This window comes from Corvus hawaiiensis, chromosome 13 (genome assembly GCF_020740725.1).
Source record: "Corvus hawaiiensis isolate bCorHaw1 chromosome 13, bCorHaw1.pri.cur, whole genome shotgun sequence".
Lineage (NCBI taxonomy): Eukaryota > Metazoa > Chordata > Aves > Passeriformes > Corvidae > Corvus > Corvus hawaiiensis.
This window is the reverse complement of record NC_063225.1, coordinates 20,623,924-20,647,348: the sequence shown is the minus strand read 5'-3', so window position 1 is coordinate 20,647,348 and position 23,425 is coordinate 20,623,924. Positions and strand designations below refer to the sequence as shown.

Here is a 23,425-nt window from a genome sequence, read left to right as displayed (position 1 = left end):
GGTTCTGTACATCCCATCCCGAATCTGAGGTCCCCAAAATCCCGAATCTGAGGTCCCCAAAATCCCGAATCTGAGATCCCCAAAATCCCGAATTTGAGATACCCAAATTCCCTGGTTCTGTGCATCCCCAAAATCCCGAATCTGAGAACCCTAAAATCTCAGCTCTGAGATCCCCAAAATCTCAAATCTGAGATCCCCAAAATCCCAACTCTGAGGTGCCCAAAATCCCGAATCTGAGATCCCCAAACTCCCTGGTTCTGCACATCCCATCCCGAATCTGAGATCCCCTAAATCCCTGGTTCTGCGCATCCCATCCCGAATCTGAGATTCCCAAAATCCCTGGTTCTGTGCATCCCATCCCGACTCTGAGATCCCCAAAATCCCGACTCTGAGGTGCCCAAAATCCTGAATCTGAGATCCCCCAAATCCCTGGTTCTGCGCATCCCATCCCGAATCTGAGATCCCCAAAATCCTGACTCTGAGATCCTCAAAATCCCGACTCTGAGATTCCCTGAGTCCTCACCTCCCTGCACCCCAAATCCCTGGCACAGGCTGTGCCCAACCCTCAGCCTCCAGACACGGCCAATCCCTCAGGCCTGGTGCTCCCCAATACTCACGGCTCTGTGAACCCCAATCCCCAGCCCCAGGATCCCAAATCCCCCAATACCAGGCACCCCAATCCCCCAGCCCCAGGCACCCCAATCCCCAGCCCCAGGATCCCCAATCCCCCAGCCCCAGGATCCCCAATCCCCCAGACCCAGGATCCCCAATCCCCCAATACCAGGCACCCCAATCCCCAGCCCCAGGAACCCCAATCCCCCAATCCTGGGCACCCCAATCCCCCAGCCCCAGGATCCCAAATCCCCCAATCCCGGGCACCCCAATCCCCAGCCCCAGGATCCCAAATCCCCCAACCCCGGGCACCCCAATCCCCAGCCCCAGGCACTCCAATCCCCCAATACCGGGCACCCCAATCCCCAGCCCCAGGCACCCCAATCCCCAGCCCCAGGATCCCCAATCCCCCAGTCCCGGGCACCCCAATCCCCAGCCCCAGGATCCCAAATCCCCCAATACCGGGCACCCCAATCCCCAGCCCCAGGATCCCCAATCCCCCAATACCGGCCACCCCAATCCCCGCCTCGCTGCTCCCCAATCTCCCTGCTCAGCGCTCCCCAGTCCTCATCTCCAGGCTCTCAAATCCCTCATTCCCAGGCTCCCCAATCCCCCAGCTCAGCGCTCCCCAGTCCTCATCTCCAGGCTCTCAAATCCCTCATTCCCAGGCTCCCCAATCCCCCAGGCACCCCAATCCCCGTTTGGCGCTCCCCAATCCCTCATTCCCAGGCTCCCCAATCCCCCAATACCGGGCACCCCAATCCCCGCTTGGCGCTCCCCAATCCCCCATCCCCAGGCACCCCAGTCCCCTGCTCAGTGCACCCCAATCCCTCAGGGCTTCCCCATCCCCCAGGGCTTCCCAATTCTCCACGCTCCCCACTCCCCGTTCCCGTAGTCCCCAGTACCCATTCCCGTTGTCCCCAGTCCCCGTTCCCGGTGTCTCCACGCTCCCCACTCCCCGTTCCCGTAGTCCCCAGTCTCCATTCCCGTTGTCCCCAGTCCCCGTTCCCGGTGTCCCCACGCTCCCCACTCCCCGTTCCCGTTGTCCCCAATCCCCGCTCCCGTTGTCCCCAGTCCCCGTTCCCGGTGTCCCCACGCTCCCCTCTCCCGGCTCCAGGCTCCTCCCGCGCCGTTCCCGGCAGGAAGCGGCCGCAGCCAATCGCTCCGGGGCCGCCCCCGCTGCCCGCGCTGCCTGCGCCGCCGGCCCGGTGAGTGCCGGGGGCCCGGGGGTGCCCGGGGGGTTCTTGGGGTGCGGGATCCGGCCGGGAATGGGGCGGCCCCGCAGCTCCCCCGCGCCTGGAGCCGCCCCGCTGCCGCTGCCCCTCCCGCGGGCCGGGGCTCGGCGCCGGGCGGGGTTCCGGGACGGACGGACGGACGGAGGGACGGAGGGACGGAGGGACGGAGGGAGGGAGGGAGGGAGGAATGAATGGGGGTCCCCCGGGCCGGGGCAGGCGGGGCTGGGGGGCTCAGGGAGCCCCGCGGGGTTTGGGGGCTGCGGGGGTGCCCCCGGCCCGGCCCGCTGCGGGCAGTGCCGGGGCACAGGCGGGGCCCGTGGCGGGGCTGGGTGCGGGGAAGGCGGCACCCCGGGGTGCTGGAAGTGGGGTCGGAACCGCCCCGGTGGGGATCCGGGGCTGGGCGCACCCCGCGTGGGACACGGTGGCGAGGGGAAGTGGGGGTTCCCCCGAGCCGGGACAGGGATAACCCCACCCCCCCCTTTCCTGCGGGCACCGCTGCATCCCGAATCCCAGTCCCTTCCTCCGGGCAGGGATCACCCCGGATCCCAGTCCCTTCCTCCAGAGAGGGATCATCCCGAATCCCAGTCCCTTCCTCCGGGCAGGGATCACCCCGAATCCCAGTCCCTTCCTCCGGGCAGGGATCACCCCGAATCCTTGTCCTTTTCTTCTGTCAAGTATTGCACCCCAAATCCTTGTTCCTTCCTCCTTCCAAATATTGCACCCCAAATCCTCATCCTTTTCTCCTTCCAGGTGTCACCCCAAATCCTCATCCCTTCCTCCTTCCAAGTATTGCACCCCAAATCCTTGTTCCTTCCTCCTTCCAAGTATTGCACCCCAAATCCTTGTTCCTTCCTCCTTCCAAGTATTGCACCCCAAATCCTCATCCCTTCCTCCTGTCAGATGTCACCCCGAGTCCCCGTCCCTTCCTGACCCCAAACACCACACCCCGAATTCCCGGTGGGATTTGGGGGCTGCGTCCCATCTTTCCACGCCCCCATCCCCACAGAGTCCCGAGTGTGGAGCTGCACCCCCAGAAGTTGAGCGGGGACTAAAATTAGTCCCGAGCAGAGCCGGGCTCTGGGCTCGAGGAGAGGGGCTGAGCCCAGGCACCCCAAAAACTGGGATGGAGCTGGAGCGGGAGGCCAGGGCTCCTCCCTGGATCCGGAGGTGTTTCCGTGACACCTCAGGGCGATAATTTGGCAGCGGATAATTCGGGGATCTATAAAAAACCAGGGAGCGGGTGATAATTCCCGGGATTTAATTATTCCTTGGGGTTCCGGAGGCTTCGGCCGTCCCGGCGCGAGGGCATCCCTCTTCCAAGGGAGAATTTTGTGGGATTCCTTAGAGGTCTCGTGCCCTTGGATCGCACCCCAGGGCCGGGGAAACTGAGTCACGGCAGCGGGAGGGTTGGAGGCACGGGCGTCCCCTTGCCGTGGCACCCCTGAGCCGGCCCGGCAGGAATTGTAGGAATTGCAAACCTGGAGAATGGGATTTGTTGAACATCCCCAGGAAAGGGGAGGAATTCCTAGGGGGATGAGTCACCATTTCCCTTGTCCGGGCAGCGGGACCTCAGCTGGGCCTCAGTTTCCCCCATTCCCCTTTGTGCCTCAGTTTCCCCCTCGTGCCTCAGTTTCCCCTTTGTGCCTCAGTTTCCCCATTCCCTGTGCCTCAGTTTCCCCCATTCCCCGTGCCTCAGTTTCTCCTTTGTGCCTCAGTTTCCCCTTTTTACCTCCGTTTCCCCTTTGTGCCTCAGTTCCCCCATTCCCTGTGCCCCACTTTCCCCCTCGTGCCTGTTTCCCCATTCCCCGTGCCTCAGTTTCCCCTTTGTGCCTCAGTTTCCCCTTTGTGCCTCAGTTTCCCCATTCCCCGTGCCTCAGTTTCCCCTTTGTGCCTCAGTTTCCCCTTTGTGCCTCAGTTTCCCCATTCCCCGTGCCTCAGTTTCCCCTTTGTGCCTCAGTTTCCCCTTTGTGCCTCAGTTTCCCCATTCTCCGTGCCTCAGTTTCCCCCTTGTGCCTCAGTTTCCCCTTTGTGCCTCAGTTTCCCCTTTGTGCCTCAGTTTCTCCCATTCCCTGTGCTCCAGTCTCCCCTATTCCCCTTTGTGCCTCAGTTTCCCCATTCCCCGTGCCTCAGTTTCCCCCTTGTGCCTCAGTTTCCCCTTTGTGCCTCAGTTTCCCCCATTCCCTGTGCTCCAGTCTCCCCTATTCCCCTTTGTGCCTCAGTTTCCCCATTCCCCGTGCCTCAGTTTCCCCCTTGTGCCTCAGTTTCCCCTTTGTGCCTCAGTTTCCCCCATTCCCTGTGCTCCAGTCTCCCCTATTCCCCGTGCCTCAGTTTCCCCATTCCCTGTGCCTCCATTTCCCCTTTGTGCCCCACTTTCCCCCTCGTGCCTCAGTTTCCCCTTTGTGCCTCAGTTTCCCCCATCCCCCGTACCTCAGTTTCCCCCATTCCCTGTGCTCCAGTCTCCCCTATTCCCCGTGCCTCAGTTCCCCCATTCCCTGTGCCTCAGTTCCTGCTGCGACCCCACAAATGTGGCCGTGGCAGATGGGATGTTCGGGGACAGGGAGGGGACACAGCAGCGGGACCCTGGCGTGGGATGGGAGAGGGACAGGACACGCGGTGGGACCCTGGGATGGGGTGGGGTGGGATGGGACGGGGGGGACACAAGGGGCTGTGGGCTCTTCGGGACAGGGAGGGGACACGGAGGTTCTGGGATGCTCGGGGACAGGGAGGGGACACAGTGGGACCCTGGGATGCTCCAGGGACAGGGAGGGGACACAGTGGGACCCTGGGCTATTCTGGCACAGGGAGGGGACACAGTGGGACCCTGGGATGCTCAGGGACAGGGAGGGGACACAGTGGGACCCCGGGAGGGGACGGCAGTGTCCGCGCTGTCCGGAGCCCATTCCGGCCGCGAGGGAGGCGCGCGGGTCACGCGGGATCGCCGGGAATGCGGCGCCGCCGCCAGCCGGGCCGGGCCGGGCCCTCACCGTGCCCCCGGTGCAGCTCCGCTCCCATCCCCGCTCTGCCGGGACAGCCCCATCCCGGAGAATTCCCTGCCGCCAGCCGGGAATCCGCAACCCTCTGGCTGTGAGCCCCTCCCCGCCCCGACTGGAGCCGGATTGCGGAGCCTGGGAGCGAGCTGGCTGCTCCTGGAGCGCGGGGATGGAGGGAAAAGCTGGGAAGGACGGGAGCCAGAGGGGAGGAGGAGAAGCGGCGGCGAGGAAGGGACGGGGCTCCCGCGGCTTCCCCGGGGCTCGGCCGCCGCCTCCGGAGCTGCCGCCGGCCCCGCCGGGCGCCGGGAATGCGGCGATGCCGGGCCCGGGCCAGGCGGGAGCTGAGCCCCTTCCCGTGCCTGGTCACGGGGTGGGAGATCCCTGGGAATGGCCGGAGTGGGATCCCTGGGAGATCCCTGGGAATGGCCGGTGTGGGATCCCTGGGAATGGCCAGAATGGGATACCTGGGAATGGCCAGAGTGGGATCCCTGGGAATGGTTGGAGTGGGATCCCTGGGAGATCCTTGGGAATGGCCGGTGTGGGATCCCTGGGAATGGCTGGTGTGGGATCCCTGGGAGATCCCTGGGAATGGCCGGAGTGGGATCCCCGGGAATGGCCGGAGTGGGAACCCCGGGAATGGCTGGAGTGGGATCCCTGTGAATGGCCGGAGTGGGATCCGCAGGAATGGCCGGTGTGGGATCCCTGGGAATGGCCAGTGTGGGATCCCTGGGAATGGTTGGAGTGGGATCCGCAGGAATGGCTGGATTGGGATCCCTGGGAATGGCTGCTGTGGGATCCCTGGGAATGGCCGGTGTGTGATCCCCGGGAATGGCCGGTGTGGGATCCGCAGGAATGGCCGGTGTGGGATCCCTGGGAATGGCCGGTGTGGGATCCGCAGGAATGGCCGGTGTGGGATTCCTGGGAATGGCCGGTGTGGGATTCCCGGGAATGGCTGCTGTGGGATCCCCGGCCCGGTCCCTTCCCCTGCTCCGTGTCCCTCCTTCCCAGCGCCATCCCGGTGTTCCCGTGTGTCTTCCCGCAGCTCGGGGCGCTGTTCCCAGAGACGATTCCCGGGGCCGTGCCCGCTCCCGCTGCCTCATCCCGACTTTTGCCGTGCCAAGGATGCTCTTCCCGCTGCTCGTCCTGGCACTCGGCCTGGCAGGTGAGCGGGGCCGGGCGCCGCGGGAGATGTCCCCGGTGCTGCTGGCATCCCGATGGATCTGTGCCCGGCAGAGGCGGCTCTGGGATGTGGCCGGAGCCAGGCCGGCTGCCCACTGCCCTTGTCCTGCCCGGCTGCGGCCCCTGGCACGGCTCCTTCCCGCCCTCCTCACCCTGCCAGCTCGGGAGCTTCCCGAAAATTCCCTGTCCCGTCCCTGCCCTCATCTCGTGCCATGGGAAGGGGTTGGGCAGTGGGATGAGGTGGGAATTCCAGGGGAATCCTTGGCCCAGGGGAGGCGTGTCCCCTTTTCCTGACCCTTCTGGGATCGGGAGCTGCCCTTGGGATGCTTTGGGGTTGGAATTGTTGCACAGCACTGGGATCAGCTGGAATGGTGCCACGGCACTGGGATGGGGCTGGAATGGTGCCATGGCACTGGGATGGGGCTGGAATCATGCTGGGGCGCTGGCATCAGCTGGAATCATCCCTTGGCACTGGGATCAGCTGGAATGGTGCCACGGCACTGGGATCAGCTGGAATCCTTCCATGGCACTGGGATCAGCTGGAATCATCCCATGGCACTGGGATGGGGCTGGAATCGTGCCGGGGCACTGGGATCAGCTGGAATGGTGCCACGGCACTGGGATCAGCTGGAATGGTGCCACGGCACTGGGATCAGCTGGAATCATCCCATGGCACTGGGATGCGGCTGGAATCGTGCCGGGGCACTGGGATCAGCTGGAATGGTGCCAGGGCACTGGCATCAGCTGGAATGATTCCATGGCACTGGGATCAGCTGGAATGGTGCCAGGGCACTGGGATCAGCTGGAATGATTCCATGGCACCAGGAGCAGCTGGAATGATTCCACGGCACTGGGATCAGACGGAATCATGCCGTGCCACACCGGTTGGCACCGTGCTGGGGCCAGCGCTGGCTCCTGCTGGGCACTGTGTCCCCGCCGCTGCCACCCGCTGTCCTCGCTCCCTGGGGACCACCCGGGCTCCGTGTCCCGGTGCAGGTTTGGGTGCCCATGGCAGCTCCTGGCAGCTCCTTGCAGCTGAGGCTGCCCTGGTTTGGTGCTGGGTGTGGGACTGTCCCCCTTCCAGCGGGGTGGCGTGGCTGGGGACCCTCCTGAGATGCCACCTGCGCTCGTGTGCCTCCCTCCAGGGCATCCCTGGATTTCCTTAGCCATTACCCAGGCGGAAAAGCCGGGCGGCGCTCCCGGAGGTGCCACACCGCATCCTGCTGCCCTCCCGCAGGTGCCGTGGAGATCCACGTCCCGGAGGAGCCGGTGGTGGCCCTGTTCGGCCACGATGCCACCCTGCGCTGCTCCTTCTCGCCCGACGCCAACTTCAGCGTGGCGGAGCTGAGCCTGATCTGGCAGCTGACGGACACCAAGCGCCTGGTGCACGGCTTCTCCGGCGGCCGCGACCGCCTGCAGGACCAGGGCCGCGGCTACGCCAACCGCACGGCGCTCTTCTACGACCAGCTGGCACAGGGCAACGTGTCCCTGCTGCTGCGGCGCGTGCGCATCGCCGACGAGGGCAGCTTCACCTGCTTCGTGCGTGTGCGCGACCACAACAGCGCCGCCGTCACCCTGCAGGTGGCAGGTGAGGAGGTGCCCAAGGGCGAGGGGGTGAGGGGGCTCCGGCTGTGCCAGCCTGGCTGTGGGTTCTCCGCGGAGCTGGAGAGCTACCGGGTGTATCTCCCCAAGATGGTCCTTGGCGAGCGCGAGCCGTGCCAGGGAGGCTCCCGGTTGAGGGGCCACCTTGGAAGTGTGGGGTCATCCTGGGTGTGGGATCACCCTGGGTGTGGGGTCATGCTGACCTATGGTTGAGGAGCCCTCACCGACAGTGTCACCACAGTGGAGAGGCTCCAGTTGAGGGGCCACCTCAGCCAGTAGTGCCCCAAGGTGGTGGAGCCATCACCAGCAACCTCACCATGGTGGAGAGGCTCCAGCTGAGGGGTCACCTTGGAAGCGTGGGATCACCCTGGGTGTGGGATCACCCTGGGTGTGGGATCATCCTGGGTGTGGGATCACCCTGGGTGTGGGATCACCCTAGGTGTGGGATCACCCTGGGTGTGGGATCACCCTAGGTGTGGGGTCACGTTGACCCAAAGTGGAGGAGCTCTCACCTACAACGTCAGCATGGTGGAGAGGCTCCAGCTGAGGGGCCACCTCAGCCAGCAGTGACCCAAGGTGGTGGAGCCATCACCAGCAACGTCACCATGGTGGAGAGTTGAGGGGCTGCCTTGGAATTGTGGGATCACGCTGGGTGTGGGGTCACCCTGAATGTCGGGTCACCCTGGATGTGGGGTCACCCTGGGTGTGGGGTCACGCTGGATGTGGGGTCACCCTGGGTGTGGGGTCACGCTGGCCCAAAGTTGAGGAGCCCTCACCGACAACGTCACCATGGTGGAGAGGCTCCCAGTTGAGGGGCCACCTTGGAAGTGTGGGATCACCCTGGATGTGGGATCACCCTGGGTGTGGGGTCAGGCTGGATGTGGGATCACCCTAGGTGTGGGATCACCCTGGGTGTGGGGTCAGGCTGGGTGTGGGGTCACGCTGACCCAAAGGTGAGGAGCCCTCACCGACAGTGTCACCACAGTGGAGAGGCTCCCATTGAGGGGCCACCTCAGCCAGCAGTGACCCAAGGTGGTGGAGCCATCACCAGCAACGTCACCATGGTGGAGAGGCTCCAGTTGAGGGGTCACTTCAACCATCCATGACCCACAGCTGGGGAGAACCTCACCAAAAATGTCACCACAGTGGAGAGGCTCCAATTGAGGGGTCACTTCAACCATCCATGACCCACAGCTGGGGAGAACCTCACCAAAAATGTCACCACAGTGGAGAGGCTCCCGTTGAGGGGCCACCTCAACCAGCAGTGACCCAAGGGTGATGGAGCCATCACCAGCAACGTCACCACGGTGGAGAGGCTCCCGTTGAGGGGCCACCTCAGCCAGAGTGACCCCGAGTTGAGGAGCCCCCAGCTGGTGCATTCCTCAGCCGCACCCGCCCGTCCTGGGGCGATCCCGATGCCGCTCCTCACCCGCTCGTCCCCTTGTGCCCCACAGCTCCCTACTCCAAGCCCAGCGTGCACCTGGAGCCCAGCAAGGACCTGAAGCTGGGCGACGTGGCCGTGGTGACGTGCCAGGCGTCCCGCGGCTACCCCGAGGCCAGCGTGCTGTGGCAGGATGGCCGGGGCGCCAACCTGACGGCCAACGTCACCACGTGGCAGGTGGCCAACGAGGAGGGGCTGTTCGAGGTGCGCAGCGTCCTGCGTGTGCTGGTGGAGCCCAGCGTCACCTACTCGTGCCTGGTGCTCAACGCCGTGCTGCGGCAGCACGGGCACGCCTCCGTCACCATCACGGGTGAGCCGGGCCGGGAGTGACCGCGGTGCCACCCCAAGGCACCCGGGACGGGCTGGGGGGGTGGCAGTGGTGGCACCCAAAGGCACCCGGGAGGGGCTGGCGGAGGTGGCAGTGGTGGGATGGTGGCACTGGCACCCAAAGGCACCCAGAGGGGCTGGGAGAGGTGGCAGTGGTGGCACTGTCACAGGGGCTGGGGGAGTGGCAGTGGTAGCACCCAAAGGCGCCCGGGAGCAGCTGGGGCAGGTGGCCCTGGTGGCACCCAAAGGCACCCAGGAGAGGCTGTGGGTGGTGGCAGTGGTGGCACCCAAAGGCACCCAGGAGAGGCTGGGGAGGTGGCCCTGGTGACACTGGCACAGGGGCTGGGGGAGTGGCAGTGGTGGCACCTAAAGGCACCTGGGAGGGGCTGGGGCAGGTGGCCCTGGTGGCACCCAAAGGCACCCGGGAGGGGCTGGCGGAGGTGGCAGTGGTGGCACTGGCACAGGGGCTGTGGGTGGTGGCAGTGGTGGCACCCAAAGGCACCCAGGAGGGGCCGGGGCAGGTGGCCCTGGCTGGGGTGCGGGGTCACTGCGGGTGTGGGGTCACTGCGGGTGCGGGGTCACTGCGGGTGCGGGGTCACTGCGGGTGTGGGGTCACTGCGGGTGCGGGGTCACTGCGGGTGTGGGGTCACTGCAGGTGCGGGGTCACTGCGGGTGCGGGGTCACTGCGGGTGTGGGGTCACTGTGGGTGCGGGGTCACTGCAGGTGTGGGGTCACTCTGGGTGCGGGGTCAGTGCGGGTGTGGGGTCACTGCGGGTGCGGGGTCACTGTGGGTGCGGGGTCACTGCAGGTGTGGGGTCACTGCGGGTGTGGGGTCACTGCGGGTGTGGGGTCACTGCGGGTGTGGGGTCACTCTGGGTGCGGGGTCACTGCAGGTGTGGGGTCACTCTGGGTGCGGGGTCAGTGCGGGTGTGGGGTCACTGCGGGTGTGGGGTCACTGCGGGTGCGGGGTCACTCTGGGTGTGGGGTCACTGCGGATGTGGGGTCACCCCAGATTTGGGATCCCCTCAGATTTGGGATTCCCCTGGGTGTGGGGTCACTCTGGGTGCGGGGTCAGTGCGGGTGTGGGGTCACTGTGGGTGTGGGGTCACTCTGGGTGTGGGGTCACTGCGGGTGCGGGGTCACTGCGGGTGCGGGATCACTCTGGGTGCGGGGTCACTGTGGATGTGGGGTCACCCCAGATTTGGGATCCCCTCAGATTTGGGATTCCCCTGGGTATGGGGTCACCCTGGGTGCGGGACCAATCACCTGGGGGGTGGGATCCCCCTGGATCTGGGCTCTGCCTGGATCCGGGCTCCCCCTGGATTTGGGATCACTCTGGATTTGGGCTCTCCCTGGATTTGGGATCCCCCTGCATTTGGGCTCCCACTGGATCTGGGCTCCCACTGGATCTGGGCTCCCTCTGCATTAGGGATCCCCCTGGATCTGGGCTCTCCCTGCATTTAGGCTCCCCTTGGATCTGGGCTCCCCTTGGATTTGGGGTCCCCTTGGATCCGAGCTTCGCCCTGGATCCAGTCTCCCACCGGATCCTGTCTCCCCCCGGATCCGAGCTCCCCCCGAATCCCGGCTCCCCCTGCATTTGGGATCCCCCTGGATCCGAGCACCCCCCGGATCCCGGCTCCCCCCGAATCCCGTCTCCCCCCGGATCCCGTCTCCCCCCGAATCCCATCTCCCCCGAATCCCGTCTCCCCCCGAATCCCGTCTCCCCCCGATCCTGGCTCCCCCCGAATCCCATCTCCCCCGGATCCCCGTTCCCCCCGGATCCCGTCTCCCCCGAATCCCGCCTCCCCCGAATCCCGGCTGCTCCCGGGCCCATCCCGGTCTGACCGTGCCTCTCCTCCCTTCCCGTGCCAGGCCGGGCTCTGCCCTTCCCTGCCGCGGCTCTCTGGGTGACGGTGGCCCTGGCCGCCTGCGTGGTGGCCCTGCTGGCCGTGCTGGCCTTCGTGTGCCACCGCCGCCTGCGGGACAGCTGCCGGGAGCAGCGGCAGCGCGCAGGTAAATCCCGGCAAAGCCTCTCCCCGCTTCCCGCCGCTTTTCCCACCTGGAATGCGCGGGCCGCTTCGCTTTTCCTGCCGCTGCCGTGCCCGGGGATCCCCCCCTGGATCGCGGCCTGGGGGAGTCCTCCGGGAGGTGAAAGAAAAACCGGGAATTCTCTCGCTCTAAAGGTGTTTTCCTGGAATTGCTGGGATTTTTTTCCATCTGCGCTGAGCGGGTTTTTTTTTTCCTCAGCGCTGAATTCCGGGATGTAGCTCCCGGTTTTCTGCTGCGGCCTCGGGAATGATCTTTTTTCCATGGATTTGGCTCCCAGTTTTCAGCCTCACACTCTCGGGAATGCCCTTTTTTCCATGGATTTGGCTCCCGGTTTTCAGCCTCACACCCTCGGGAATGCCCTTTTTTCCATGGATTTGGCCCCCCGTTTTCAGCCTCACACCCTCAGCAATGCCCTTTTTTCCATGGATTTGGCTCCCGGTTTTCAGCTGCACCCTCGGGAATGCCCTTTTTTCCATGGATTTGGTCCCCGGTTTTCAGCCTCACACCCTCGGGAATGCCCTTTTTTCCATGGATTTGGCTCCCGGTTTTCAGCCTCACACCCTCGGCAATGCCCTTTTTTCCATGGATTTGGCTCCCGGTTTTCAGCCTCACACCCTCAGCAATGCCCTTTTTTCCATGGATTTGGCTCCCGGTTTTCAGCCTCACACCCTCAGCAATGCCCTTTTTTCCATGGATTTGGCTCCCGGTTTTCAGCCTCACACCCTCAGCAATGCCCTTTTTTCCATGGATTTGGCTCCCGGTTTTCTGCTGCACCCTCGGGAATGATCTTTTTTCCATGGATTTGGCTCCCGGTTTTCAGCCTCACACCCTCAGCAATGCCCTTTTTTCCATGGATTTGGCTCCCGGTTTTCTGCTGCACCCTCGGGAATGATCTTTTTTCCATGGATTTGGCCCCCCGTTTTCAGCTGCACCCTCAGCAATGCCCTTTTTTCCATGGATTTGGCTCCCGGTTTTCAGCCTCACACCCCCGGGAATGCCCTTTTTTCCATGGATTTGGCCCCCCGTTTTCAGCTGCACCCTCGGGAATGCCCTTTTTTCCATGGATTTGGCTCCCAGTTTTCAGCCTCACACCCTCAGCAATGCCCTTTTTTCCATGGATTTGGCTCCCGGTTTTCAGCCTCACACCCTCAGCAATGCCCTTTTTTCCATGGATTTGGCTCCTGGTTTTCTGCTGCGGCCTCGGGAATGATCTTTTTTCCATGGATTTGGCCCCCCGTTTTCAGCTGCGCCCTCAGCAATGCCCTTTTTTCCATGGATTTGGCTCCCAGTTTTCAGCTGCACCCTCAGCAATGCCCTTTTTTCCATGGATTTGGCTCCCGGTTTTCTGCTGCACCCTCGGCAATGCCCTTTTTTCCATGGATTTGGTTCCCGGTTTTCAGCCTCACACCCTCGGGAATGCCCTTTTTTCCATGGATTTGGCTCCCGGTTTTCAGCCTCACACCCTCAGCAATGCCCTTTTTTCCATGGATTTGGCTCGGCCACGAGATTTTTCCCGCTGGGAATGGTGGTGGGGGCGTGGAAATCCGGGAATCCCGGGGGGTGCTGGAGCAGGGAAAGGCTCAGGGGTATCCCAGCCTTTGGGGGATCCATGGATCCGCCCTAAACCCAGGGATGTCCCGTCTTCCCGCCGGGATTTTCGGGACACCCCCGTGGGAAGGCCGGGATGCTCCGAGGGGCACCCCCAAATCCCGGGATGGGGCTCGGGGGGTTGCCCACCTCTGGAATGTTGTTTTGCAGGGCCCGAGGAGCGGGAGGAGGAGGGAGAGGAGCCCAAGGCAGGTGGGTGCCCGATGCCGGTGGGGGATCCGCATTCCCGGGGATCCCGGAGCCCTGACCCGGCAGATCCCTGAGAAAGCTCCCTGTTCCTTAATAATCCACCTGATTCCTTAAAAATCCACCTGATTCCTTAATAAAACCCCACAATTCCCTAATAATCCACCCTGTTCCTTAATAATCCACATCGTTCCTTAATAATCCACCCCGTTCCTTAATAATCCACATCGCTCCTTAATAATCCACAGAGTTCCTTAATAATCCACCCCATTCCTTAATAAAACCCCACAATTCCCTAATAATCCACCCTGTTCCTTAATAATCCACATCGTTCCTTAATAATCCACTTGATTCCTTAATAATCCACCCGATTCCTTAATAAACCACGTCGTTCCTTAATAATCCACCTGATTCCTTAATAATCCACATAGTTCCTTGATAATCCACCCCATTCCTTAATAAAACCCCACAATTCCCTAATAATCCACCCCATTCCTTAATAATCCACCCCGTTCCTTAATAATCCACCCGATTCCTTAATAAACCACGTCGTTCCTTAATAATCCACCCCAATCCTTAATAATCCACCCCAATCCACCCCATTCCTTAATAATTCACCCCGTTCCTTAATAATCCACCTGATTCCTTAATAATTAACCTGATTCCTTAATAATCCACCCCGTTCCTTAATAATCCGCCTGATTCCTTAATAATTCATCCCATTCCTTAATAATCCACCCGGTTCCTTAATAATCCACCTGATTCCTTAATAATCCACCCGATTCCTTAATAATCCACATCGTTCCTTAATAATCCACCTGATTCCTTAATAATCCACCCCAATCCACCCCATTCCTTAATAATCCTGTTCCTTAATAAAACCCAAAAATTCCTTAATAAAATGACAGAATTCCTTAATAATCCACCCCATTCCTTAATAATTCATCCCATTCCTTAATAATCCACCCCGTTCCTTAATAATCCACCTGGTTCCTTAATAATCCACATCGTTCCTTAATAATCCACCCGATTCCTTAATAATTCATCCCATTCCTTAATAATCCACATCGTTCCTTAATAATCCACCTGATTCCTTAATAATTCATCCCATTCCTTAATAATCCACATCGTTCCTTAATAATCCACCCCATTCCTTAATAATTCATCCCATTCCTTAATAATCCACATCGTTCCTTAATAATCCACCTGATTCCTTAATAATCCACCCCAATCCACCCCATTCCTTAATAATCCTGTTCCTTAATAAAACCCAAAAATTCCTTAATAAAATGACAGAATTCCTTAATAATCCACCCCATTCCTTAATAATTCATCCCATTCCTTAATAATCCACCCCGTTCCTTAATAATCCACCTGATTCCTTAATAATCCACATAGTTCCTTAATAATCCACCTGATTCCTTAATAATTCATCCCATTCCTTAATAATCCACATCGTTCCTTAATAATCCACCTGATTCCTTAATAATTCATCCCATTCCTTAATAATCCATCCGGTTCCTTAATAATCCACCTGATTCCTTAATAATTCACCCCGTTCCTTAATAATCCACCTGATTCCTTAAAAATCCACCTGATTCCTTAATAATCCACCCCAATCCACCCCATTCCTTAATAATCCACCCCGTTCCTTAATAATCCACCCCGTTCCTTAATAATCCACTTGATTCCTTAATAATCCACCCAATTCCTTAATAATCCACATCGTTCCCTAATAATCCACCCCATTCCTTAATAATCCACCCCGTTCCTTAATAAAACCCAAAAATTCCTTAATAAAATGACAGAATTCCTTAATAATCCACCGGATTCCTTAATAATCCACCCCGTTCCTTAATAATCCACCTGATTCCTTAATAATCCACCCCAATCCACCCCATTCCTTAATAATCCACCCCGTTCCTTAATAAAACCCAAAAATTCCTTAATAAAATGACAGAATTCCTTAATAATCCACCGGATTCCTTAATAATCCACCCCGTTCCTTAATAATCCACCTGATTCCTTAATAATCCACCCCATTCCTTAATAAAACCCAAAAATTCCTTAATAAAATGACAGAATTCCTTAATAATCCACCCCCTTCCTTAATAATCCACCCCATTCCTTAATAAAACCTCCCCATTCCTTAATAAAATGAGAGAATTCCTTACTAAAACCTCCCAATTCCCAAATAAGACCCCAAAATTCCTTAATAAACCTCCCAATTCCCTAATAATCCACCTCATTCCTTAATAATCCACCCCGTTCCTTAATAAAACCCCAAAATTCCTTAATAAAATGACAGAATTCCTCAATAGTCCACCCAATTCCCAAGTAAGACCCCAAAATTCCTGAATAAACCCACAGAATTCCTTAATAAAACCTCCCAATTCCTTAATAATCCACCCCGTTCCTTAATAAAACTTCTGAATTCCTAAATAAACCCCCACAATTCCTTAATAAAACCCAAAAATTCCCTAATAAGCCACCCTATTCCTTAATAGAACCTCCCAATTCCATAATAAAACCTCCCAATTACCTAATAACCCACCCAATTCCCAAATAAAACCCCAAAATTCCTTAATAAAACCTCTCAATTCCCTAATAATCCACCCCATTCCTTAATAAAACCCCAAAATTCCCTAATAAAATGACAAAATTCCTTAATGATCCACCCCATTCCTTAATAAAACCTCCCAATTCCCTAATAATCCAAAAATTCCTTAATAAAACCTCCCAAGTCCTTAATAAAATGACAGAATTCCTTAAAAAAACCCCAGAATTCCCAAATAAGACCCCAAAATTCCTTAATAAACCTCCCAATTCCTGAATAAGACCCCAAAATTCCTTACTAAAACCCAAAAATTCCCGAATAAAACCTCCCAATTCCTTCATAAACCCCACCATTCCCTAAAAAACGACAGAATTCCTTAATAATCCACCTCAGTCTTTAATAAAACCTCCCAATTCCTGAATAAAATGACAGAATTCCTTAATAATCCACCGAATTCCTTAATAAAACTCCACAATTCCTTAATAAAACCCAAAAATTCCTTAATAAAACCTCCAAATTCCCTAATAAAATGACAGAATTCCTTAATAAAACCCCACCATTCCCGAATAAGACTCCAAAATTCCTTAATAAACCTCCCAATTCCTTAATAAAATGACAGAATTCCTTAATAATCCACCCCATTCCTTAATAAACCCAAAAATTCCCGAATAAACCTCCCAATTCCTTAATAAAACCTCCCAATTCCTGAAAAAGACCCCAAAATTCCTTAATAAAACCCAAAATTTCCTTAATAAAGCGACAGAATTCCTTAAAAAAACCCCAGAATTCCTGAATAAAACCCCAGAATTCCTTAAGAAACCTCCCAATTCCCTAATAATCCACCCCATTCCTTAATAGAACCCAAAAATTCCTTAATAAAATGTCAGAATTCCTTAATAAAACCTCCTCATTCCTTAACAAAACCTCCCAATTCCCAATAAAATGACAGAATTCCTTAAAAAAACCCCAGAATTCCCAAATAAGACCCCAAAATTCCTTAATAAAACCTCCAAATTCCCTAATAAAATGACAGAATTCCTTAATAAAACCCCACCATTCCCGAATAAGACCCCAAAATTCCTTAATAAACCTCCCAATTCCCTAATAATCCACCCCATTCCTTAATAAAACCCCAAAATTCCTTAATAAACTTCCCAATTCCCTAATAAAATGACAGCATTCCTTAAAAAACCCCCAGAATTCCCGAATAAAACCCCAGAATTCCTTAAAAAAACCCCCGGAATTCCTTAAAATGTCGGAATTCCAGAACAAACCCTCCCAGTCCCTCGATTTCCCAGCGCTCCAGGACGTTCCCAGTTATTCCCTTTATCCGTTGGCACGGGAACAAACCCTTGGAATTCTGTAGGGATCCCGGGTTCTCCCTCCCAAAAAACGGGATTTGGGAGGCGTTTCCTTTGGGAAAGGCACCGGGATTGATCCCGGGATGGTTTTCCCTTTTCCCAGCTCTGCAGCTGCTGGAAAACGCGGAGAGCAAAGAGGGTGAGTGGATTTTCCTGGGAATTCTGGGATGATTCCCGGATTCCCGGTGATGTTCTCATCCCAAAATCCGCGTGGGAAGCACCTCCTTGGCTTTGGGGGGATTTCCCCGCTCCCCGTTTCTGGTTATTCCCAGTTTTCCAGCCAGGTTTTCCCGGATTCTCATTCCCAGTTTTCCAGCCAGGTTTTTCCCGGCATCCAGCGGCTCCCAAATCCCTGATCCCTCCTTTTCCCGCTGCTTTGGGATTGGGAAAAGCTTCCTGCCGCCCATTCCTGGGAGGAATTTGGGCTTTCCGGGCGTTTCCATGGATTTGCTGGGAGCATCGGAATTCCTGGGGTCGCTCCTGCCCTTCCTGGGAGCTCCCGGAATTCCCGGCAGCGGCCGGGTGCTAGATCCCGGCTGGAATTCCGCGGGAATTGGGGTCCCTTCCTGATTATTTTCTTCTTGGGAATTCAACCTTCCTAATTATTTTATTATTTAGGAATTATCCCTTCCTAATTATTATTGGGAATGATCCCTTCCTGATTATTTTATTGGGAATCAGCTCTTCCTAATTATTTTATTAATTGGGAATTTTCCTTTCCTGATTATTTTATTGGGAATGATCTCTCCCTAATTTTATTATTGGGAATTCTCCCTCCCTAATTTTATTATTTGGGAATTCTCCCTTCCTAATTATTACTGGGAATTCTCCTTTCCTAATTATTATTGAGAATTCTCCCTTCCTGATTATTTTCTTGGGAATCAGCTCTTCCTAATTATTTTCTTATTTGGGAATTATCTCTTCCTGATTATTTTATTGGGAATGATCTCTCCCTAATTTTATTATTTGGGAATTCTCCCTTCCTGATTATTACTGGGAATTAACTCTTCCTTGTTTTATTATTGGGAATGATCCCTTCCTAATTATTATTGGGAATTCTCCCTTCCTGATTATTTTCTTGGGAATGATCTCTCCCTCATTATTTTATTATTTTGGAATTATCCCTTCCTAATTATTACTGGGAATGATCCCTTCCTGATTATTTTATTGGCAATCAACTCTTCCTAATTATTTTATTATTTGGGAATTATCTCTTCCTGATTATTTTATTGGGAATGATCTCTCCCTAATTTTATTATTGGGAATGAACCCTTCCTGATTATTTTCTTGGGAATCAACTCTTCCTAATTATTATTGGGAATTCTCCCTTCCGGGTTTTGTTTCCTTGGGAATTCTCCCTTCCCGGTTCTGTTTCCTTGGGAATTCTCCCTTCCTTGCTTTCCGGTGCTTTCCCAGCCCGTGGCTGCCATTCCCGCTTTCCCATTGCCTTCCATCGCTCCGGGCCCTTTTCCAGCCGGGCCTTTCCCGGGATTCCCCAGCAGCTGCTGCGGCCCCAGGAACTCATTAATTCAGTGCTTCGTTACTTTATTAATTTATCGAGTCATTAATTCATGGATTCGTTAATTTATTAATTTATTGATTCATTAATTTGTTCATTTATTATTCATTAATTCGTCATTTCATTAATTCATTCAATCATAAATTTATTGATTCACTAATTCATGAATTTATTGATCCATTAATTCATGACTTCATTAATTAATTAATTAATTGATTCACAAATGCATTAAATCATTAATTCATTAATTTATCAATTCATTAATTCATTAATTTACTGATCCATTAATTCATTAATTCATTACTTCATTAATCTATTAATTAATGAATGAATTGATTCACTAATTCATTAAATCATTAATTCATTAATTTATCAATTCATGAATTCATTAATTCAATAATTTATTCATTGAATCAGTAATTCATTAATCATTATTTTATTATTTTATTATTTTATTAATTCACTAATTCAGTATTTTATTAATTCATTAATTTATTGATTAATTAATTAATTAATTAATTCATTACTTCATTAATTTATTTTATTAATTCACTAATTCACTAATTTATCAATTTATTAATTTATTAATTTATTAATTCATTACTTCATTAATTTATTAATTTATTTAATTAATCTATTAATGTATTGATGCACGACTTTATGACTTCGTTAATTTGTTGACTCATTAATTTATCATGTCATTAATTCGTTTTATTGGTTTATCAATGCATGAATTTATGAATTTATTGATTTACTGATTATTTTATTGATTTGTTAATGCACAAATGTACTGATTTATTAATTTATTAATTTATTAATTTTTAATTTAATTTATTGATTTAATAATTTGTGAAGTTATTGGTTTATTAATGCATGAGTTTATTAATGTCTATTAATAAATTAATTTGTGAGTTTATGAATGTATTAATTTATTAATTTATGAATTTGTTGACTTACTACTGTATTAATGTATTTATTAATGTATTGGTTTATTAATTTATTAATTTATTAATTCATTACTTCATTACTTCATTAATGTATTGATTTATGACCTGATGACTCATTGATTTATTCTCTTATTGATTGATTAGTGCCTGAAGTAATTAATGAATGAATTAATGAGGGCCCAGCAGTCCTTTTCCCCGAGGCTGCTGCCGATCCCATTGATCCCATTGATCCCATTGATCCCATTGATCCCACTGACCCCATTGATCCCATTGATCCCGTTGATCCCATTCATCCCATTGATTCCATTGATGCCATTGATTCCATTGATGCCATTGGTCCCATTGATTGCATTGATTCCATTGATCCCATTGGTCCCATTGATTGCATTGATTCCATTGGTCCCATTGGTCCCGTTGATCCCATTGATCCCACTGACCCCATTGATCCCATTGGTCCCATTGATCCCATTGATCCCATTCATCCCATTGGTCCCATTGGAGCCATTGATCCCATTCATCCCATTGATTCCATTGATCCCATTCATCCCACTGACCCCATTGATCCCATTGATCCCACTGACCCCATTGATCCCATTGATCCCATTGATCCCATTGATGCCATTGATTCCATTGATCCCATTGGTCCCATTGATTCCATTGGTCCCATTGATTGCATTGATTCCATTGGTCCCATTCATCCCATTGATCCCATTGGTCCCACTGACCCCATTGATCCCATTGGTCCCATTGATCCCATTGATTCCATTCATCCCATTGGTCCCATTGGTCCCATTGATCCCATTCATCCCATTGATTCCATTGATCCCATTCATCCCACTGACCCCATTGATCCCATTGATCCCACTGACCCCATTGATCCCATTGATCCCATTGATCCCATTGATCCCATTGATCCCATTGATCCCATTGGTCCCATTGATTCCATTGGTCTCATTGATTGCATTGATTCCATTGGTCCCATTCATCCCATTGATCCCATTGATCCCACTGATCCCATTGATCCCATTGGTCCCATTGATCCCATTGATCCCATTCATCCCATTGGTCCCATTGGTCCCATTGATCCCATTCATCCCATTGATTCCATTGATCCCATTCATCCCACTGACCCCATTGATCCCATTGGTCCCACTGACCCCATTGATCCCATTGATCCCATTGATCCCATTGATTCCATTGATGCCATTGATTCCATTGATCCCACTGACCCCATTGATTGCATTGATTCCATTGGTCCCATTGATCCCATTGGTCCCATTCATCCCATTGATCCCATTGATCCCACTGACCCCATTCATCCCATTGGTCCCATTGGTCCCATTGATCCCATTGATTCCATTGATCCCATTGATCCCACTGACCCCATTGATCCCATTGGTCCCATTGATCCCATTGATCCCATTGATCCCATTGATCCCATTGGTCCCATTGGTCCCATTGATCCCATTCATCCCATTGGTTCCATTGATCCCACTGACCCCATTGATCCCATTGGTCCCACTGACCCCATTGATCCCATTGGTCCCATTGATCCCATTGATCCCATTCATCCCATTCATCCCATTCATCCCATTGATCCCATTGATCCCATTGATGCCATTGATTCCATTCATCCCATTGATCCCGATTCCCATTCCCTTCCCAGATCCGGAGCCGGAGCTGCATTGATGCCAGCGGGGCCCCCCTGGAGCACCGACCCTGCCCGGGCTGAGCCGGGCCCTGCGAGGGAGGAGCCCATCCCCATTCCCGTCCCTGTCCCCGTTCCCAGTCCTGTTCCCATCCCCATCCCCATCCCCATCCCCATCCCCATCCCCATCCCATTCCCATCCCCATCCCCACCCCATTCCCATCCCCATTCCCATCCCCATTCCCATTCCCTTTCCCATCCCCATCCCCATCCCCATCCCCATCCCCACCCCATTCCCATCCCCATTCCCGTCACTCCCTCTTTCCCATGGAAATGTGGGATGAGGATCTATCCCTGTGTCCATCCCAGGGTGGACATTCCCCCATTCCCTGCTCCCGGTGCCTCCCAGGGCGCCTTTCCCAAGCCCAGAGCCTCGGGAATGCCGGCTGGAGCGCCACGATGGATCCCGCCGGATCTCCGCTCCTTTTCCCGCGCTTCCCTTCGGACTCATTCCAGCCTGAAGTGCCCAATCCCAGCGGGATTTGTCCTGCCGGGAACGATCCCAGGCGTTTTTTGGGAAGGGTGGGGCCGGGGGGCACCTGCTGGCCGGGTGAGACCCCTGTGGGGACGGCTCTGGGGACATCCCCGGATCCTCATTCCCATGGGATGAGCCGCGTTCTTCCCACGGGATCGGGGGACGAGCCGCGTTCTTCCCACGGGATCGGGGGACGAGCCTCGTTCTTCCCATGGGATGAGCCTCGTTATTCCCACGGGATCGGGGGACGAGCCTCGTCATTCCCATGGGATCAGGGGATGAGCCTCGTCATTCCCATGGGATGAGCCTCGTCATTCCCATGGGATCGGAGGACGAGCCTCGCTCTTCCCATGGGATCAGGGGACGAGTCTCGTTATTCCCATGGGATGAGCCTCGTTATTCCCATGGGATTGGGGGACGAGCCTCGTTCTTCCCATGGGATCAGGGGATGAGTCTCGTTATTCCCATGGGATGAGCCTCGTTATTCCCATGGGATTGGGGGACGAGCCTCGTTCTTCCCATGGGATCAGGGGATGAGTCTCGTTATTCCCATGGGATGAGCCTCGTTATTCCCATGGGATTGGGGGACGAGCCTCATTCTTCCCATGGGATGAGCCTCGTTGTTCCCATGGGATTGGGGGACGAGCCTCGTTCTTCCCACAGGATTGGGGGATGAGCCTCGTTATTCCCATGGGATGAGCCTCATTATTCCCATGGGATCACAGCTTCATCCCTGGGCCCATCCCGGGGTCTCCCCAGCACCGGTGGGGACATCCCGGATGTCCCGATCCTGATCTCGCTCCGGAGGGTTCCTGGGGTCGAGTCCTTATTTAAAATCCGGGATCCGGAGGGTTCCTCGTGCCTTGACAAATAAATTCGGGATTGTTTCTGTCGATCCTTCCCGGCTCCGGGTGCTCTCTGGGCTTGGGCTGGGAATGGTTTCAGGCTGGGAATTCCCATTGGAAAAGCTTCCCTGGCTCTGTTGGAGCCCGACCTCCTTGGAATGGGAATTGGGAATGTTGGGTTTCCGGAGGGAAAAGCGACATTCCCACCTCGTGTCCCGTTCATTCCCAGTTTTTCCAGCCCGGAATTGCCGTGTGTCCCGATGCTGCTTGCGCAGGAGCGCTCCCTCATCCCTGTTTTGGGATGTGAAATCCCAAAGATTGGGAGTTTGGGAGTGAAATCCATCCCGTGCCCTCCTCGTCTTCCCATTCCAGCCGGGATGATCCATGGGGAAGGAGAGAGCATCCCCCAAAAGCTGCGTTCCCATGGATCGGGATGTTCATGGATTGGGAATTCACCCCACGGGATTGGGCACTGAGATCCCACCCGGAGCAGGGCAAGGTGGGAATGGGGGAAAAGCGGGAGTGGGGGGAAAAGTGGGAAATGGGAAAAAAGTGGGATTGAGGGGGAAAAAAGTGGGAATGAAGGAAAAACTGGGAATGAGGGAGAAACGTGGGAATGGGGGAAAAAGGTGGGAATGGAGAAAAAAGGTGATCCCAAATCCTTCTCCTGGCTCAGAGTGATCCCAAATCCTTTTCCCGGCTCAGAGTGATCCCAAATCCTTCTCCTGGCTCAGAGTGATCCCAAATCCTTCTCCCGGCTCAGGAGGATCCCAAATCCTTCTCC

At 54.6% G+C, this 23,425-nt stretch overlaps 1 protein-coding gene across 3 annotated transcripts; it reads left to right on the top strand.

Annotated features, from left to right (window-relative positions):
- Nucleotides 1-1,760: 1,760 nt before the first annotated feature.
- On the top strand, nt 1,761-21,444 carry CD276 (CD276 molecule). 3 transcript variants are annotated; one of them, XM_048317406.1, is made up of 8 exons: nt 1,761-1,820; nt 5,880-5,999; nt 7,254-7,604; nt 9,073-9,369; nt 11,259-11,399; nt 13,194-13,235; nt 17,251-17,286; nt 21,280-21,444. In XM_048317406.1, the coding sequence occupies exons 2-8, from the start codon at nt 5,960-5,962 to the stop codon at nt 21,300-21,302; spliced, it is 930 nt and encodes a 309-aa protein (XP_048173363.1). In that variant the 5' UTR covers nt 1,761-1,820; nt 5,880-5,959; the 3' UTR covers nt 21,303-21,444. The 3 variants fall into 3 exon arrangements, with proteins under 3 accessions (XP_048173363.1, XP_048173362.1, XP_048173364.1); XM_048317405.1 differs by lacking the exon at nt 21,280-21,444 and adding an exon at nt 18,564-18,764; XM_048317407.1 differs by lacking the exon at nt 17,251-17,286.
- Nucleotides 21,445-23,425: the final 1,981 nt, after the last annotated feature.